The sequence below is a fragment of the Chrysemys picta genome, chromosome 10 (genome assembly GCF_011386835.1).
Source record: "Chrysemys picta bellii isolate R12L10 chromosome 10, ASM1138683v2, whole genome shotgun sequence".
Taxonomy (NCBI): Eukaryota; Metazoa; Chordata; order Testudines; family Emydidae; genus Chrysemys; species Chrysemys picta.
The window spans coordinates 64,846,493-64,867,465 of record NC_088800.1 but is presented as its reverse complement, the minus strand read 5'-3'; the positions used below and the strand labels follow the sequence as shown (position 1 = coordinate 64,867,465).

General features: G+C 44.5%; 1 protein-coding gene and 1 long non-coding RNA gene across 3 annotated transcripts in view; one reads left to right on the top strand and one right to left on the bottom strand.

The window, feature by feature from the left end:
* TEKT5 (tektin 5) overlaps positions 1 to 10,980 on the top strand; it is a 50,363-nt gene extending 39,383 nt beyond the window's left edge. The window contains exon 7 of the mRNA XM_005306710.4: positions 10,681 to 10,980. Within this exon, the coding sequence (XP_005306767.2) occupies positions 10,681 to 10,894 (214 nt within the window). The 3' untranslated portion in view covers positions 10,895 to 10,980. The remainder of the gene's footprint in view (positions 1 to 10,680) is intronic.
* The window catches only part of LOC135973808 (uncharacterized), a 142,524-nt gene that overhangs the window by 2,301 nt on the left and 119,250 nt on the right, over positions 1 to 20,973 (bottom strand). The gene's annotated exons all lie outside the window — the stretch shown is intronic.

The following is a 20,973-nucleotide window of genomic DNA, read 5'->3' as shown; positions in this document are numbered from 1 at the left end:
AGGATGTTTCCACTCCTTCTCTAGAGGCTCATGAGGCAGTCCAACTTTTTCCCTCTTCTCCTGCTCATTTGGAGAATACCATCTATGTGCAAAAGTTTCCTGCTGAACTTCATCCAGTATCTAAAACCTTTAAATGTTACCTTCAGAACACGCAGTCCTGGTTTTCTCAAGTAATGGTGTGATGCCAACACTCAGTATTTCTCCAGTAGATAGAGAGCACTTCAGACTCCAGCAGGAAGAATTTTGCAGGTTTTTATGAAAAGCTGGGCAACAATGCCGGTTTGATTTTAGTCCAAAGGAAAAAACCAAATGGTGTATGTAGCAGCTTCGTGTAGGATAAGTGGATTAATAATACAGGTCGTGGTTGGGCATAGATAGGTATTTACTTACTTTTTTAAAACTGCATCAAATAGCCTTTTTTCAAACTGGGATGTAGTAGTGAATCGTTCATTATACTGTCACCTTCACACTTTTCCCTCCAACTCACTGACCCATGAATTGGGGAATATAGTTTATTTTTCCAACATTACATGCCTCCTCAGGCATCGGTATGCAGGGGCGGCTCCAGGCACCAGCCCACCAAGCTTGTGCTTGGGGCGGCACCTGGAGTGGGGCGGCGCAGTGCGGTGCTCTGGCTCTGGCCGCCGGGGAGACCGGAGCCCCGGCCGGGGCTCGCCGCCCTCCCCCCAGCGCTCTGGCCGCCGGGGACAGCGGAGCCCCGGCATGGGCTCGCCGCCCTCCTCCCAGGGCTCCGGCCGCCCTCCCCTGCCGCGCTGGGGGGGGGGAGGGTGGTGGCCGCCGGCTTTTTTGCCTGGGGCGGCAAAAAAGCCAGAGCCGGCCCTGTCGGTATGGATGGCTTTGAAATTCTTCTGAGCATGTCCACATATTAGGCGGCTTAATCTTTATGAAATTCACAAATCCAAGAGGGGGGCGGGGGAACTGCTTTGGCTCTAGAATTGGATATTACCTCAGCAACAGTTTCCTTTCTGCAGCTGCTGTCATATGAAACAAACTTTTATTACATGTACAGATAAGCTGCAGTTTCATAGGATCAGCCACTGTTCTGTATTTCCCCTTACAAGAAAAACAGGTGAGCATAAACATTCACCTCTAGCTCAAATCGTGCCTTTACTCGGAGGCCTTGGGTGATTGCCAAGATAGCCCACAGCGATGATAATGATTTGCCATTTACCATACCTAGATGATAGGATCTCACTGCTTGTGCTTGTTTTCCCCAAGCTACTCTCCTGAAGGTCCCTTTCATCTCTCTTCCACTCTTTGTGCCGTTTTTCTTTACTGCCTCGTTGTACTCGAAATCTTTTGATCTTCTGTAGCATTGAACCACCGCCTTCTCCTTTAAAATGATTCCTTAAACACACACCTTGAAAATTTGCTGATGAAAGTCCACTAGAGAAAAATATTTATCAACCCTCCTTCTTCCCTCCAAAACCCTGCATCACTAAGACTGACCTCCAACGGGGCTTTGTGTATCTGAACTGCATGGCTTGCCTGATTTAGAACGTAAGCTCTTTGGAGAGGGGCCACTTCATCCTTTGGACTCTCCACTGCATCAGGCTGGGAGAACTCGGCATGGAACAGAACACAGTGGTGCCACACCATACACCAAGCCACAGCTCACTTTGAGGGGAACAGACGTGCCCATGAGACAGAGAAGTGACAAAGGAGGAAAGAAATGGCACAACGCTCCAGCCAACAACTGTCTCCTCCAAGATTACACCTGTCACTTCTATGGGAAAATCTAGAGGGCATTAATTGGGCTCCTCAGCCACTTGTGAACCCCCTTAGCAGACGTCATCCTCGCATCAAGGGATAGCCGAAGAATTCCACTTCCACAGTATAAGCTGTACAAGTATAAACACTTATATAATGATACAACCGTGCCCACCCTTGGTGGGCTGTGACACTAACTATGCTTGGTAAAGTTAGAGATGTAACTCAGTTGAGGAAGATTTTTAGCTTCTATCACAATTCGATTGTAAACATGCTGAAGTCATAATTACTGCATTTCAAACACAGTTATAGGATCATAAAAGATTCATGAAAACCACAGCTGCGCTGGTTGGTTCTGATGAAATGAGCTGAGCAGAAAGTGACAAACTCAACCCAAGCACCATTTCATTTTGGACACTAGAAAATGTTCAGCAACTTTGCAAAGGGTGTGTACAGGGTCTAGTATTCATATATTAAACTTTCAAAGTCTTTTTAGATTTTTCTGGGAGACATTTATGAAGCTAAAATGAAATCTGGCCTACGAGTAATTCAATTCTTGGATGGTGGAAATACTGTAAAGAGCTCAGATAGCCCACAAAGTACTTTATTTTCAGCTTAATAAATACCTCTGGCAAAGACTGTCATCATCAAATGTGCACAGTCTATTGAGGACTGTTGCACCAGCCAGAACGATGACAGTTAATTGCATCACGCCAAGCATTGTGCAGTGAAGTTCCCAGATCTGGCTCAATTCTGCGAATCCACCAATCTCTGAGGCAGCCCTATGGGTGGCACCAGGTAGGCTCAGGGCATGCACCCATTCACACGTTGATGGAGAGTTTGAGAGCATGGTGTGCTGGTGACATAGCCAGACAGCACTGCTGCTTTTAAATATAATGAGTGATTGAAAGAAGGCCAGTCTCTATGAGATTATGACACAAAGTCAAACAACTTATTGCTCATGGATTTGGTACTACTAGAGCATATGGAATGCCTCTAGCCACTTCAAATCTGCCTGTAAGTGGGCCCAGGTTTCTGATCTGTATAGCAATATAGGCTGTACATGCACATTTGATAAATCCTAAACTTTGTCTCAGCACAATGGCATAAGCGAGTGTCATGGGGTGTATGTACCCCATGCTAGCCCAGCAACCAAAGGGCTAATACAGGCATGCCAAGCACTGCTGATTGGAAGCCTCACAGCAGCTGGAGGATAAAAGGGCTGGGAAGCAGAGGGGCGGGGCGGACACCAGACAAGTAAGCAGGCTGGAGAAAGGAGCTCCTGCCAGCAAGCTATTAAAGAGCCGCCCAGAGACAATAGCCCAGGAGGGGACAAACTGACCGACAGGCAGGAGAGACTGCAGAATCCAGGGGCAGGTAGGGAGAAACTCAGGGGGGCACTGTCAGAGTCGATCAGCCCTATCCTGCTTATCTAGCTTGAGCATCCTGAACTGGAACCCAGGGGAGTAGGTGGGCCTGGGGTCCCCTACCAGCCCCCTGACAGACTTGGGAGTGAAGAAAGGATTTTCAGACTCCTGGGCATCAGGAATAGACTGACAGCCCCACTGGGCTGAGAGTGCAGGGGCTGTGCCATGCTTGGCCACAGTGGGGCGCTGTTGTACTGATGCCCCCCTCACAGCAGGACATGGACTTCATGCAGGAGACAGCAAGACCTATTCATCGAAGAACATCTGGTTTGCTGTGACTGAACTCTGCTTGCAGCCCAGGTTGATGAACTTGTCAGGGATCTCTGTGGTACATGACCCTGCCTGCACCAGGGGTTCTGATGGCCCAGCCCTGAGGTTCTGAACCTTGATCTCCTGTCATGAAACATTCAGCCCCAGTGTGGGGACAGTGACTTCAGACCTTGGAGCTGGGGCTGAAATTCTCTGACTTCTCCACAAGCAAAGCAGAGTTCTCAGTGTCTTGGTCAGTGAGCACTTCTTGACCAACCTAGATTCAGACAGGAGTAGCGGCAAGTTCTAATATCCAGCTGATGGCTCTACAGAATAGTACTGGGGTGTGAATGCATCCCTGCGGCACACCTGAGGTCATGTAGAAATGTAGCTGGGAACCAACGTGCACTCTCACAATGGCACCTTTGTGAAGATCAGCAGACTTAGAATGCCAGCTCCTTTCACTGCGAGCCAACGTGCTGATTGGTCAGCTGAATCAAAAGCTGTTTTGATTTCAATATATGCCACATGAAGCAGGGGGTGGGGGGGTTAAATTCTCAGTGCAGCTTAGCCAGGAGCTGAAGGATAAAGACAGTGCCCATTGTCAACTGCCCAGCTGTGAAACCTGATTGCTGTGGACAACTATGTCTGTTAAGGAGAGGCTGCATCCTGCTCAGCAAAGACCTTTCCAGGGCACAACAGCAATCTGTAGTGGTCACTCTCAATGTGAGATCCGTTGCCCTGGTACAAGGACATTATGAGGGCACCTTTCTATTCTGCTGGTACTTTGCCTGATGCCCACGCTTTTAAGAACAGTTGAGGCAGGCCAATGCTTACTGGTTCAGAGGCATCTTTGAGTGACTCGAACCCTCGGCTTCAGCAGCATATCCATTTAGTAGCTTTTGTACGACTTTTCACACAGAGGATCAATGTTCATTCCTGGGTCCACAGCTGTGTGGGTTGCCAGGTCACGTAGCTCTGGAGAGCTGTCAGCAGGTCTGGATTCAGCATGCTTTCATAATGTGTTTTCCATCTATCCCGGACCTCATCCATCAATGAGCAGGGAGAGCCATCTGGTTTCATGATAGGGATGTTAGAAGGCTGTTCATGGCTGCCAGCCAGGTGCGTGATAGCTCTGTAGGCAGGATGCAGACTGATGTACTTCAGGCAATCCTTGATTCTGTCGACCAGGGATTTGATATAGATCATCCTTTTATGTTCTTGGACATCTCCCTGCTTGCATGCATCTGCCACCCTCCCCTTTTTTTGCTACTATATCAGGCCTCCTCAGAAAGCCAAGGTTTCTTGCATGATCGTCTGAAGCTGTTTGTTTATCTACTAGGAAGTTGTGCTTCGTGTTTGGTGCAAAAGTAGAAAAGGAAATGGGAGAGTGTGTGTGTGTGGGGGCTAGATAATCTTAACATTCTTTAAACTTAAAGCCAAAAACACCCCCTGATAAAAACAAAACATCAACAAAGGAACAAGCTGCAGGAGTAAAAAGAGAATGCATGCAGAAGTCCAGCAACAGAGTGGGGACTACCCAGTTTATTGCACCCAATGCAGCATGTATGATTACCTGCCCTATGGGCAGGTGGTGTATGTGTGCATTTGGTGCAAGGAGCCCCTGACCTTCAGAGACCATATACGGGCTTCGGAGTCCAGAGTGGCTGAACTGAAGGAGCTAAGGGAGACAGAGGTACATAGATGAGACTTTCCAGGACACAGTAGAACAGTCCCACCCCTGCCTGGTTCGACAGCCTCTGTGCTGTTGAGGAGAATGAAAGTCTCAGGGAAGGAGAACATCCAACTGGAGCAGAGGGAAACAATCCCATAGTTGGGACCCTCCTTCCAGATGATGTTGTGGTATCCTCTCGCACTGAGGATACCTCTCCAGGGGAGGGATCTCCAGTTATTAGGAAGAGATAGATAATAGTTATGAGGGATTCAATCATTAGAAACATAGATAGCTGGGTTTGCGATGACTAGGAGAACTGCATGGTGACTTGCCTGCCTAGTGCGAAGGTTGCGGATCTCTTGAGACATCTAGATAGACTTATGTGTAGTGCTAGGGAGGTGCTGGTGGTCGTGGTACATGTAGGTACCAATGACATAGGGAAGGATAGGAGAGAGGTCCTGGAAGCCAAATTTATGCTGTTAGGTAAGAGATTGAAGTCCACAACCTCCATGGTAGCATTCTCTGAAATGCTTCCAGTTCCATGCGCAGGGCCAGTTAGACAGGCAGAACTGCAGGGTCTCAATGCGTGGATGAGACGATGGTGTAGGGAGGAGGGGTTTAGATTTAGTAGGAACTGGGGAAACTTTTGGGAAAGGGGTAACCTATACAGGAAGGATTGGCTGCACCTAAACCAAAATGGAACCAGATTGCTGGCACTTAAAATTAAAAAGGTCATTGAGCAGTTTTTAAACTAAGGGCTCAGGGAAAGCCGACAGGTGCGTAGAGACATCCCTTAGGGGAGGATCTATGAATGGAGATTCTCTATGTCTTAGTAAGGAGGAGAAGATGGAAGATGATAAAATACAGGTAGGATCTGACGAGAAACAGTCAAATGAAAAAGAGGCCCATTCAATTTCATCATGTAATGGCAGACAGCTAAAAAGTGACAAGTTTTTAAAGTGCTTGTATACAAATGCTAGAAGTCTAAATAATAAGATGAGTGAACTAGAGAGTGCCTTGTATTAAATGAGGATATTGATATAATAGGCATCACAGAAACTTGGTGGAATGAGGATAGTAAATGGGACACAGTAATATCAGGGTGCAAAATATATTGGAAAGACAGAACAGGTCATGTTGGTGGGGGAGTGGCACTATATGTGAAAGAAAGAGTAGAATCAAATGAAGTAAAAATCTTAAATGAACCAAACTGTACCATAGAATCTCCATGGATAGTAATTCCATGCTCTAATAATAAGAATATAGCAGTAGGGATATATTACCGACCACCTGAACAGGATGGTGATAGTGACTATGAAATGTTCAGGGAGTTTAGAGAGGATATATAAATAAAAAACTAAATTATAATGGGCAATTTCAACTATCCCCATATTGACTGAGTACATGTCACCTCAGGATGGGATGCAGAGATAAAGTCTCTTGACACCTTAAATGACTGCTTCTTGGAGCAGCTAGTCCTGGAACCCACAAGAGGAGAGACAATTCTTGATTTAGTCCTAAGTGGAGCACAGGATCTGGTCCAAGAGGTGAATATAGCTGGACCACTTGGTAATAGTGAACATAATATAATTAAATTTAACATCCCTGTGGTGAGGAAAACACCACAGTGGCCCAACATTGTAGCATTTATTTCCAGAAAGGGGGACTACGCAAAAATGAGTGAAACTGAAATTAAAAGGTACAGTGCCAAAAGGGAAATCCCTGCAAGTTGCATGGACACTTTTAAAAAAGACACCATAATAGAGGCTCAACTTAAATATATACCCCAAATTAAAAAACAGAGAACTAAAAAAGTGCCACTGTGGCTAAACAACAAAGTAAAAGAAGCAGTGAGAGACAAAAAGGCATCCTTTAAAAAGAGGAAGTTAAATCCTAGTGAGGAAAATAGAAAGGAGCATAAACTCTGGCAAATGAAGTGTAAAAATATAATTAGGAAGACCAAAAAAGAATTTGAAGAAAAACTAGCCAAAGACTCAAAAAGTAAAAGCAAAAAAATTTTTTAAGTACATCAGAAGCAGGAAGCGTGCTAAACAACCAGTGGGACCACTGGACGATCGAGATGCTAAAGGAGCACTCAAGGATCATAAGGCCATTGCGGAGAAACTAAATGAATTCTTCGCATCAGTCTTCACGGCTGAGGATGTGAGGAAGATTCCCAAACCTGAGCCTTTTTTTAGGTGACAAATCTGAGGAACTGTCCCAGATTGAGGTGTCACTACAGGAGGTTTGGGAACAAATTGATAAACTAAATAGTAATAAGTCACCAGGAGCAGATGGTATTCACCCAAGAGTTCTGAAGGAACTCAAATGTGAAATTGCAGAACTTCTAACTGTAGTTTGTAACCTATCATTTAAAACAGCTTCTGTGCCAAATGACTGGAGGATAGCTAATGTGACACCAATTTTTAAAAAGGGCTCCAGAGGTGATCCTGGCAATTACATGCCGGTAAGCCTGACTTCAGTACTGGGTAAACTGGTTGAAACTATAGTAAAGAACAAAATTGTCAGACACATAGATTAACATAATTTGTTGGGGAAGAGTCAACATGGTTTTTGTAAAGGGAAATCATGCCTCACCAATCTACTAGAATTCCTTGAAGGGAATGTGGACAAGGGGGATCTAGTGGATATAGTGTACTTAGATTTTCAGAAAGCCTTTGACAAGGTCCCTCACCAAAGGTTCTTAAGCAAAGTAAGTTGTCATGGGATAAGAGGGAAGGTCCTCTCATGGATTGGTAACTGGTTAAAAGATAGGAAACAAAGGGTAGGAATACAGGGTCAGTTTTCAGCATGGAGAGAGGTGTCCCCCAAGGCTCTGTACTGGGACCAGTCCCATTCAACATATTCATAAATGATCTGGAAAAAGGGGTAAACAGTGAGGTAGCAAAATTTGCAGATGATACAAAACTACTCAAGATAGTTAAGTCCCAGGCAGATTGCGAAGAGCTACAAAAGGATCTTTCAAAACTGGGTGACTGGGCAACAAAATGGCAGATGAAATTCAATGTTGATAAATGAAAAGTAATGCACATTGGAAAACATAATCCCAACTATACATATGAAATGATGGGGTCTAAATTAGCTGTTACAACTCAAGAAAGATCATGGAGTCATTGTGGATAGTTCTTTGAAAACATCCACTCAGTGTGCAGTGTCAGACAAAAAAGCGAACAGAATGTTAGAAATCATTAAGAAAGGGATAGATAATAAGACAGAAAATATCATATTGCCTCTATATAAATCCATGGTACCCCCACACCTTGAATACTGCACACAGATGTGGTTGCCCCATCTCAAAACAGATATATTAGAATTGGAAAAGGTTCAGAAAAGGGCAACAAAAAAAGATTAGAGTCTGGAATGGCTGCCGTATGAGGAGAGAATAAGAAGACTGGGACTTTTCAGCTTGGAAAAGAGATCACTAAGGGGGGATATGATAGAGGTCTATAAAATCATGACTGGTGTGGAGAAAGTAAATCAGGAAGTGCTATTTACTCCTTCTCATAACACAAGAACTAGGGGCCACCAAAACCAGCAGGTTTAAAACAAACAAAAGGAAGTATTTTTTTCCACACAACACACAGTCAACCTGTGGAACTCTTTGCCAGAGGATGTTGTGAAGGCCAAGACTATAACAGGGTTAAAAAAAGAATTAGATAAGTTCATGGAGGATAGCTCCATCAATGACTATTAGCCAGGATGGGCAGGGATAGTGTTCCTAGCCTCTAGCAGAAGCTGGGAATGAGTGACAGGGGATGGATCACTTGATGAATACCTATTCTGTTCATTCCCTCAAAGGCACCTGACATTGGCAACTGTTGGAAGACAGGATACTGGGCTAGATGGACCTTTAGTCTGACCCAACATGGCTGTTCTTATGTTCAATTGTCATGGGCTTTAAGAACAGAGAGAAATCAGGAAGCACTGGATAGTTCATGAGTCTGTTCTCTTGTCCAAGTCCAGTTTAGATAGAAGAGGTTCCAAACCCCCTAAACTCAGGATATTTGGAGATAAATACCCAACTATTTAGATGCTTCCCCAAAGTATATCTGAGCTATCCACATAATCTGGGTCTGCAAGAGATTTCCAGTGTTTTCCCCCCACACTTGAACAGGCTTAAACTATTGCTAAGGAATATTCTTACGGTATTTCATCACTTCAGCTTCTGGCCTCAATCTGAATCAGTAGCAGTATAAACGCATATGGAAAATATTCCTGACCCTCCATGAAAGAATCAGTAACAGGTTGTCAGTTTCAGGTACAATTGCAGGTTTGCAAGTCATTTTACCCAGTCTTGCTCCCCCAGCCTTTGTTCATACAATCATCTGAATCCAAGTCATGAAGTCCTTACATGGGCAAAACTCTGAGTTAAACAGAGTTTTACTGGGCTAAAAATTATACAATCCAGCTTGTGAACTCCCATCTAGCTAATGTAAAACCATTTACTGTCTATTTCCTTACTTGAAGGATTTATGCTCCTGGAATAATTTGTATTGGTTGTTTCCTCTCATATGGTTAAAAACAAGGATAATTCAACCCAAAAGCTCAACTGTTATAGCTAGAGGAAGAAAATACCCATTGAAACACCCTTTAAAAGCTGAAAATGTTATCAGAGTTTGCTGTTTATTTAGAAGGAAGTGCTAATATTGGCACTGGTTCTCTGACTCGGTGCGCTGCCAACAGTACAGCTGAAGGAATTAGATAAACTACTAATTAATAAAGGAAAGTTAGCTTTGCTGTGCATTTTACTGCAGCACCTGGGAATACTCTTATATGGTAAATTAAGGTGGATCCTGGGAAAACTGCTGTTTATTATTTTACAGAGTAAGAAAACAGAAATATGCTTTGAGCAACTGACAGAATTGATTGACGAGGGGCTATCCTGTATGATCTCTAAAGCTGCACACGTTCAACAACATCCAGCCCAGAAATACACTAGAACAGTGATTCTCAAACTAGGGCCGCCGCTTGTTCAGGGAAAAACCCCTGGCGGGCCAGGCCGGTTTGTTTACCTGCCGCGTCCGCAGGTTTGGCTGATTGCGGCTCCCAATGGCTGCGGTTCGCCGCTCCAGGCCAATGGGGGCTGCGGGAAGGGCGGCCAGCACATTCCTCGGCCTGCGCCGCTTCCGCAGCCCCCATTGGCCTGGAGCAGTGAACCGCGGCCAGTGGGAGCCGCGATCGGCCAAACCTGTGGACGCAGCAGGTAAACAAACCCGCCCGGCCTGCCCGGGGCTTTCCCTGAACAAGCATCAGCCCTAGTTTGAGAACCACTGCACTAGAACACCAGCTAATAGGGGGTTGACACGGCAGTGACATTCCTGGAAATGCTGCATTGACAATTGGCAACGGGGGAGAGAGAAAGTTATTCTCACAAACTGTCTCAACGCAGGGCAGCCCAAGCTGCTGTTGAAGGGGCTCCCCTTCCTACCAAGTGCTCAGTCCAATTCAAAGCTTCTTTTTAACACTTAAATTCCCTTAGTCCTGCAGACAAAACCTGGCCATCCATCACCCCGAAGAACAGACCATGGAAAGGGTTTGTTAGGCATTTGGGTAACTTGTCTCCTCTTCCCTTTTCAGACTCGTCAATGAAGTGTTTACTATAGATGACACACTACAGACCCTGAAGCTGCGCCTGCGAGAGGCCCATGATACTCTTCAGCTATTGGTCCTTAACAAAGCAAGACTGGAGCACGACCTTTCTGTGAAGGCCAATTCCCTCTTCATTGACAAGAAGTGCATGGACAAGCGCAAAACATTCCCCAGCACCCCACGGCTCGTTGGCTACACTTGAAAGGGCCCGAGTCTTCCTACATCCTTTCAGTATGTGACATAAAGGTTGCAAATTATGAAGGAAATACTTTTCATTTAGTTTTTTTTTTTTAAAAAAACACAACCCAATAGAAATAAACATACCAAAACAAAAACTGTCATAGTGCGTTCCTTACAGCAACTCGTTCTCAGCAGCTGCAGTTAGTCTGTGTAGTAGGAGGAGAAACCATTTCAGACAGAAGCAGATCAACATGAAAACAGTCCAAAAAATCTGTGTGTAAATGTATTGGTGGTGAAAGGTGCGGATGGTTGCCAAATCTAGTGTTATAGTGATGTGAACATCTGTCAATTGGGAACTAGAGTCAGATGAACCAAGCTTGATTCATACAGGTTGCAGAACAGCTAGAAGGCAATGACTCCAAGTCACTGCTCACCTAGGCGGGATTGAAATTTATTTTGGGGAATTTTTATGGCTTGGGTGTGACATTACACTCCATATTCTTTATGGAAATATGCTTATGATACGGATATGGCATAACAGATATACTTTATGCAAGATGGCTTGTGTAAGATATCATGGAAAGGTTATGATTTACTGAATGCGATTATCCAATTTGTATGCCTGTATCATTTCTGTATCTGAAGTTAGGAATATTAACCATGTATCTGTATTTCAAATGTACTACTTTGGATGTCACCCAGAACTAGCCTTTCAGGTACAACAATGACAAAGCCAGGCAGGGCTGATGGCCCATTAGCAAAGACAATGGACTGTAAAAAAGAGATTAGTCTTCCTGTGGATACACCAGACTGCCTGCGAGTAATGGCTGCTACAACCCTGCAGAGACATGGGTTTGAGTCACCTGGTACTGGACCCCCTGCCAGTGTTTTTCCACTGGAAGACAAAGGGATCACGCCATACACAAAAGCTATATAAGGCACGGGAGTGACATCATTGTGGCTCTCCTCTGCCTCCCCACCCAAAGAGACTCTGAAAAACACCTGGAAGCAAGAACTGAACTGGGGGAAGAAGAGTTGAACCCAGGCTAGAAGGGCATCTAGCTTGTGAGTAATAATACTTGAAGTCTCAGGCTGAAGGCAGAGCAGCTGACTTTCAAGACTCTCTGTAGTCTGCCTGTGACAATATTTAGGGTGAGAAATTACTATTTGTAGCCAACTTCTTTAGTTGATCAAACTTATATTGCATGTTTTGTTTTATTTGTTTAGTAATCTCTTTGACCACTTAAAATCTGCCTTTTTAGGAAGAGGGTGAAATTTTATGAGCTTGCGCTGTGCAGATTTTTCTATACAGTGTAAGACAGTATTATTTTGGATTTATCTCCCAAAAGGGGCGTGCACGTGAGTCCTCTCACACAGAGCTGACTTCAGGCTGTGTCTGCAGCTGGGTGTGGCCCTACTTGTGTGTGTGTACTGCAAGAGGCTGGAGGGCCTAATTCAGCAAAACAGGGAGAGGGAATCCAGGCTGGTGGAGCAGGAGAGGCTCAGTGAAACCCCAGTACATCAGGTGGCATCCCGGACAGGTGCGTCCAACCCATCACACTGGGTTATAGAGAAAGTCAGCCTAGATGATCACAATGGTTCCTTCTGGCCTTGGAATCTGAAATTGGTCACCTAGAGGTAAAAACCAACAGACTCCATCTAAACCTAATTTTTAAAATTAAGTTTCTTGATCACGTGGATATGAAGAAAATATTTTACATATGAACTGAGTGTGACTGATATGGTGATATCTGTTTGAGTCTGCAGGTGGCATAAATATTCAGAAATATGAACTGTACATATTCAGCTCAGAACGTTAACTCCAAAACAAAACATATTAAATGTCAACATTGACTCTCTATTGCTGATCCTTTTGGGAACAAATAGCCAGGTAACCCAGGCTCTTAGCTAGGTTTTAGTCCTAATCCTCCTATCATCCACACAGAAAAACCTCTGACCTGGGTTTGGAAGTGCTTTAAGACAGGCTAGTTTACAAAGGTGGTGATATGGGTTGGAACCCAAGCTCTGCTTTAACTCGGGCTGGAACCCGCCCACTTGCAGTGAGAGTACAGGGAAAATCATCCAAGTATTGATAGTCCTCCTGTGCCTTTCCACAGATCCCCCTCCCCCAAAGTACAGACATGTTCTCCAGCGAGAGCCCTAGAGCATCTCAGCACAAAGAACCATCGGATACACCCACAGACACGGGGAGTGCAGAAACAGTGAAGACACAGTAACGTGGGGGAGCGCACTGCAGGGGGAATGCTCACAACCAGGCTAGGATAGCCTTGATGCCAATCATCCAGATTAACTGTGCAGTGTAGACATAATCTAAGGGTTTGTCTATACCAAACAGTTTGCGGCAAGCTGGGGTATGAATCTACTCCGCACTAGATTGCCATGCATTGTGTGCCTGCGCGGGCCCTCTCCACGCACTAAACGTTCCCGTGTGCTTTGATTTACCCCACTTTGAAACAGGCATTTTAGCACACAGCAGGAGGACATTTAGCGTGCACCAGGCTAGTGCAGCGCAGATTAGTAACCCAGCTTGTTGTGAACTTAGCATTCATATTGACAAGTCCTGAGTGTGCTTATCTTACTACTGCCCAAGCCTCTCAAGGGCCAAAAGCCACAACTGTCCTCTGCCAAGCTGCCTGTGCCTTCAGCGTCCCTTTGCCAACTTCTCTATTGCAGTTTGTGTTCTCAATATAGAATTCTGCAGCATGCTGAAAATTTAGGGGCAGCATAACATGAATCTGTAAAATTGTAAGCTCTTTGCGGGCAGACACTGCCATTGCTGCTTAGCCATTTGTTTGATTTTATTTTTATGGAATTATTTTCTATTTAATTCAATAAAAGCCTTACATTTTTTAAAATCAGCTGAAGATACCTAAGAATTTCCTGCTGCAGAAAGCAAGGCATCTTATTCCCGTAGTTATCAAGTTTATGCACAGTTAATGGGTCATTAAGCTTGTCTAAAGTATGACTAGCAGGGGATATAACTATCCACAGGTATTGATAGAGTATAAATGCCACGGTGTGAGACGAATTAAGCTTATACAAATGGTTCTAACTACTATGATTAGTTGAATTTAAGAAAACATTTAGACTAAAAGGAAAATGTCCCAATTATGAGCCATTGAACTATGGGATAGTTCACCAAGGGAAATGGTGGAAGCCATGAATCATGAATGGATCATGTAGGGAACAATTCTTCTCTGGCAGGAGGGGTATTGGTGATGTTTTGGGCCACTGCTATGGTGATGATCCTCAATACAAGCCTTGAATCCAGATCTTACAAACAAACAGCAATTGGTGGCTTTCAGAGTGAAGCTTCAAAGACAGTTGTCTTGTGACTAAAACTTTCTCTGAGGCTCAAATGCTGTTTCCATTGTGGTGCATTTTAATATATGTTACTGTGGTGCCTGGCGATCCCACCGTGCTAAGTACTGTACAGGCAGTCTGTGATCTCCAGTCGAGTACCCTATCCTCTGGGAAAGCACAGAATAACACAGAGCTCCATATTAATCTCTAAGGCATAATTTGACTGTTCCTGGAATGGCTTCCCTATAAGTATAGGAGGAATGCCAAAAAGTAGTCATTTTCCTTTCCTGACTGAGACCCAGGTATAGCCCAGAATTTATATTCCACTATCTGGGCTACATTCAGGGGCGGCTCTAGGCCCCAGCTAAACAAGCTGGTGCCTAGGGCGGCAAAATGTATGGGGCGGCAAAATGCTGGGGGGGAACTGGCTGCTGCCCGCAGGAGAGCGGCGCGAACAAGCCAAGGAGCAGCCCGTCCTCTGCAGCCGGGGCAGGGCCGCTACCGGCGCCTGCCTGGGAGGGGGGCGTGTGTGGCTGCTTCCCACTGCCTGCGGGAGAGCGGCGTGAACAAGCCGAGAAGCGGCCCGTCCTCTGCAACCGGCGCCTGCCTGGGGGGAGGGGAGGGGGCGGAGGGCCGCTTCCCGCTGCCCGCGGGAGAGCGGCGTGAACAAGCCGAGGAGCGGCCCGTCCTCTGCAGCCGGGGCAGGGCTGCACTACCGGCTCCGCCTGGGGGGTGGGCGCTGACAGCGGGAGAGCGGTGGGAGCTGATAGCGCGGCCCTGCTCCGGCTGCAGAAGATGGGGGAACATGGCGCCCGGGCAGTCCGCTCCTCCTTGGCTTGTCCCCGCCTCTGCCTCCTCCTCCTTCTCCTCCCTGTGCTGCCTCCTGCCAGGGGAGGGGAGAGGGGAGTGGAGCGGCAGCTCAGGCTGAGCCCAGCTCGTGCCAGAGCCAAGCGAAGCCCAAGGATGAACAGGGCTGGGATCCAGCAGCAGCCCCAACCCCTGGCCCTGGGAGCGGCAGTGACCAGAGATGACTCCACCTCAGGCCAGATCTGCAGCAAGGTAAGAGTTGGGCCAGGCGGGAGGGTCCCCAGGACCCCTGGGGAGCTTCTGCCTGCTGGAGCCCCAGAGGCTGCTGCCTCCCTCCCCAGCCCCTCACAGCACTCCAGTGCCTGGAGTCTCCTTCTGCCTCCCCTCCTGCAGGGGGCGAGCGACCTGGCAGAGAGGAGCAGCATCTGCCCAGCAAGCCCTGCACCTCTTCCTTGGCTCCTCCAGCCCCAGAGTTCTCTCCATTGCATGCTCCTCGGGCTCCCAGCAGGGTGGCCTCAGGGTGCCGGTGCCTGGAGTCTCCTTCTGCCTCCCCCCTGCAGGGGGCGAGCGACCTGGCAGAGAGGGGCAGCATCTGTCCAGAAAGCCCAGCACCTCTTCCTTGGCTCCTCCAGCCACAGAGCTCTCTCCATTGCATGCCCCTCGGGCTCCCAGCTGGGCGGCCTCAGCGCTGGGAAAACGCCAGCAGGGCTGGGTCCAGTGTGTATCCGAGCTCGTGGGGAGCTCTCTCGCCCCAGTGACTAGCGCCTTGTCTACGGCAAGTACAGTAGTGCAATAGGAGTGTGACGTGAAAAATATGTCATGTTGTGACACGGTCACTCAAATCACGATTACGTGTGTGTACTGTGCTGCCCTATCGGCACCATTCGCGCTAATTTCCGTTTTGCGTCGGTGCCAGTGGTTATAGGGCTAAAATGCCGGGACAAAAACGAAAACGACTTTCTGGTGCTGCTTACCGGCAACAAAGAGAGAAATGGCAAAAAGAATTAGAAAAACTATCTCGTACTTCAAAAAAGTATTTCAAAAAAGTCGACAATCAAGGAGAAAGCTCTAAGCAATGCACTGAAGGTGATTATTCATCAACTGATGAAGACCGATCCAACCAAAGATTACCTTTATCAATTGATAAAGATGAACAACAATCTGACCAAAGATTATCTTCACTAACTGATAAAGATGAACAATCACAATCCATCCAAAGATTTACTACTTCAGCTGAAGAGTCCAGAAATGAAGAACTGTTATCCAAATCTAAAACTGAAGAACAATTATTGGAAGGTGGAGAGACTGACATAGGATCGGATCCAAGTACATGGCCGACAATAATTACTGATACAATGCGAATTATTATTGTGAAAAAAGGTCCTTCAAAACTACATTTGAATATTCATTTAATGAGTCAAATCGTCAATTTATGCCATCCAGTATGAAGAAAAAAATGAAAAATGAGGAACAAATTAATAGATCGTGGTTAGTGTATTCACAGACCAAAGATGTAGTTTTTTGGTTTTGCTGCAAACTGTTCTGTAACTCGGACATTTTTCTGGCAACTGCAGGTTTTAATGACTAGCGAAATTTGCATCAGCATTTGAAAGAACATGAAACATCAAAAAATCATTTACGCTCATTGACAAATTGGATTGAGCTGTCAAACAGATTACGTACCGGTACAACAATCGATGCGGTACAGCAATGTCAACTAAATTCAGAAATTCGACGTTGGCAAGCAGTGTTGGAACATTTACTGGCAATCATTAATTTCCTAGCCGAACAGTGCCTCGCATTCCGTGGAGCCTCGGATATTTTATATGAGAATAACAATGGAAATTTCTTAAAATTGGTTGAGCTATTGGCAAAATTTGATAATGTTATGGCTGAGCATGTACGAAGAGTGAAAGATGGAGAGATTCACACCCATTATTTGGGTAAAAATACACAAAATGAGATGATAGAATTAATTTCTAATGGAGTGCGTAATGAAATTTTATCGAATTTGAAACATGCCAAATATTACTCAATTATAGTTGATTGTACTCAAGATCTGAGCAAAACCGAGCAAATGTCAATAGTTTTACGATTTCTGAAAATTGATGAAAATGCAGAAGTGAAAATTTGTGAACACTTTCTAGAATTTATACCAGTGAATGAAACTACTGGGAAAGCCCTCACAGATGTAATTCTACAGAGATTGGAACACTATGGCATACCTTTAGAAAATATGCACGGCCAAGGGTACGATAACGGCTCAAACATGCGAGGACGACATGCAGGTGTACAGCAAAGAATATTGAATTTAAACAATCGAGCTTTTTTCATTCCTTGCCATGCGCATTCGCTCAATCTGGTTGTCAGTGATGCCGCCAAATCATCTAAAGATGCCGTTTCATATTTTACCACAGTGCAAGCAATTTACAACTTTTTTAGTGCTTCCACACACCGTTGGGCAGTCTTGAAGAAGCATCTTGAACAAAAACTCACACTTAAACCTCTGAGTCAAACTAGATGGGAAAGCAGGATAAAAGCTATTAGACCATTCCGATATTCATCAGGAGAGATTTACGATGCACTATTCGAAATAAGCCAGGACTTGTCGTATGATCCTTCATTTCGACATGAAGCTGAAACATTGGCTCAGAAAATGATGCAGTTTCAATTTTCATGTTGCACGGTTATTTGGCACAATATTCTAAATCAAATTAATTTGACCAGCAAAGTTATGCAGAACATAACCATAGACATATCCGAGGCAAAGATGATTTTGAATAAAACGCTGGAATATTTAAAAAAATACCGTTCAGATGAAGATTTGAAGAAACTGTCAAAGGAGCAACAACAATAGCAGAGGATCTTGATTTTGAACCAATGTTTGCACCTCAAAAATTCATTCGTCCTCGGAAAAAAACAAGACAGTTTTGTTATGAGGCTCATGATGATCCTATTCTCGATCCAAACGAAAGGTTTAAAGTTGAATGTTTCTATTGTATTTTGGATGTAGCTATAACTTCCACTGAAGAAAGATTTTGTCAGTTGCATGGTCATTGTGAAACTTTCGAATTTTTATCCGATATTGGAAATATTAAAAATCAGTTTTCCAAAGAAGACCTCATGAAGCAGTGCCAAGACCTACATTTAGCGCTCAGTACTGATAACACTGCTGACATTGATGCAGTAGAATTGTATGATGAATTAATAGCTTTATCTGACCTAATAAGTCCTAAAACTTCTCCTCTAAAAGTATTAGAATTTATAGCAAGAAATGATTTTTTCACTCCAAACACTGCTATAGCATTACGCATTCTTTTAACATTACCAGTATCAGTGGCTTCTGGTGAGCGCAGTTTCTCAAAACTGAAATTACTAAAAAATTATTTGAGGTCCACCATCTCTCAAAATCGTATGTCAGGACTGGCATTAATTTCAATTGAAAGTACTATTGCAAAAAATTTAGATTTCACTGACTTATTAAAAGACTACGCAAGTATAAAAACCAGAAAAATTCAGTTCATATAAATTCTTTTAATTTATGAGAAACTGGAAGACACTAAAGCTTTTCATTACAGTGTATAGTTGAACTCAAATTGTTTGTTATTGTGTTTTTGTTAAAATTAAATGTTAAAATTACACTAGTAGGAAATTGTTTTATTTCACTAACTACAAATTCTCTGTTTTCATTTTTTTTAAATTTTAAACAGACAAAACAAAACTGCAAAGTGCAAACATGTGTAAAAGCCAAAAAAAAGCACGGGGGGGGGGGGCAGCCAAAAATTTTTTTGCTTGGGGCAGCAAAAAACCTAGAGTCGGCCCTGGCTACATTGAGATAGACTTGGACGGTGAGCAAGTTTTCAAGCCATGTGACAATGGTAAAGAAACACAGGAAGAGCTGGTTTATTTAAACAAAGGACTTTGTCAGAGTAAGGAAAAAGCTACTGGTTCATTAGAGAACTTCTGCCTCAGACTTTCTCCACACCCCTTGCCAGTCTGGCTTCTTACTACAGCTTTAAAGACAGAGTACGCATCCTCCCAGCAAGGAGGCTATAAGCCTACATTACCTATGTGGCCACACTGGGTAGTTATTAGATTGTAAAGCTCTTAGGGTAGATACTGTCTTGATCAGCACCAAGCTAACTGTTGATACGAAATGATATAATTAGGGTCGTCTCTGCCCAGAAACACACTGCTATAGCCCCAGTTTCTGGTGTGGAGACAGCAGGGGGAGGCCACAAAATCCTAATACACGGCCATGCAAAACCTATAGATTACCCTGATTGCAAATTTGGGTTCAATTTAAAGGATTTACATTACATAGATAATTGCTAGGAGTCCAGAATGGCAAGGGAACCTATCCTTTTATCTAATTATTAAGAATAGGGTGGTGTACTTTTTTCTGACAACCCTAGAAAGGAGACTCCATACATACCATGTTTGTTTAGAACCAAAGAAACTGTAGCTTACAGATAAGGAGACAAAATTGTTTCTGGTGTAACTCCAGTGATTGCAAACCAACTAGGAATTGTAATTATATTCCTCATTCGGAGCACTAATATTCAGGGCAACCACTGCAGAGACACTGTCTTTCCTTTGCAAAAAAAATAAATAGAACTACATATTTCATTAAGGTGAGGACTGCTCCAAGCATGTGCAAGTCACAAGCTGGCCTAAACTAAACAGGTTTCCTGGTTATCTGGGCAGCTCTGGCACACGCTTTTCTTCTTCGACAAAGGGAAGCTCTTTTCTTCTTTGACTATTACATTGCAGCCTGATTGGTTTGGATGGAAATAGCTGCATCAAAGAACACTCCACTGGAATAATTATTATTTCTCTGGAAATTTTCTTTTTTTAGTTATTGGGTTTGTTCATGCCTCTTTACAGAGTAACCTGAGGAATAGGAGTTTTATGGCATAGTTGGACAGTAGTTCTCCATGAACATTCAAAATCCATTTTACTTTGTATCAAAGCCAAATTTGGGACCAAAGCCAGATTTGGAAGACTACTGTATAAACCTGCTCTGCTCCTTATTCCCTGTATTGTCTTCTAAACTATGGTCTAAGTCTAACCATTGCAGTAAGTAACATGGTCTGCGAGTGGCAGGACTGAATCAGGAAGGAACTCTTGAAGTTTAATCCTGATTCTAACTCTAAAGTGGCTTGTTCGAGGCCACAAAGTCCCCCTCAGTTTCTTCAAATAAAAACCACTTCTGTGTCATGTGGCCATTGTGAGAATTCATGTCACTAAATCTCCCTTTGCACTCAAATAGGATGTTATATTTTCAAAGATTCAAAATCTGAAAGAAAAAAAAAACACTTTACAGATGAAGAGGGCAGGGCTGAATCATTGGCGCACAGGACTGGGAGCCAGGAGATTTGGGCCTGTTCCTGTTTCAGCTTCTGGCACACACACTGTAGGACTTTGTACCTTAGTTCCCCCATCTCTAAAATGAGGATAATATCTGCATCGCCATTGTGGAGTGAGCAGTAGGTAAGTCCAACAAGCTGATGCTAACCAGGGTTGCAGTGGCCTCCTAAGGATGATTTTTCCCTCATTCTTCAGAGAGACTGCAACATCTCATTGTTGCTTGGATTGTGATTTGAGGATGGGGAACAGTTCTGGGTTCTTGCCCCTATCTGTACCCAGATCTGGAAGAAGTTCTGTTCCCGGAGTCCTTACTAGTAGCCTGCTCTCTGGGCTAGTAGTAGCATGTCACTGTATCCTATTGTGAAACGCTCCCTAGCACACCCCTAACCATAAGGCTCCTGTTTCAACATGTCCTTGGGTTGGGGGAATGCGGAATTCTCATTGTGCTCCTCTCCTTGAGTTGGGTGTCAGAAAGGGAAGTTGATTCTATGGACACGGCTTTCTCCCTGTGCTCTGAGGTTGAGGGGATCTCACTGCTTGCTTCTGTTGCTGCCCATCTTACTAGGGGATAAAAGAGTAGAATTTGGTGGCACTTGTTTT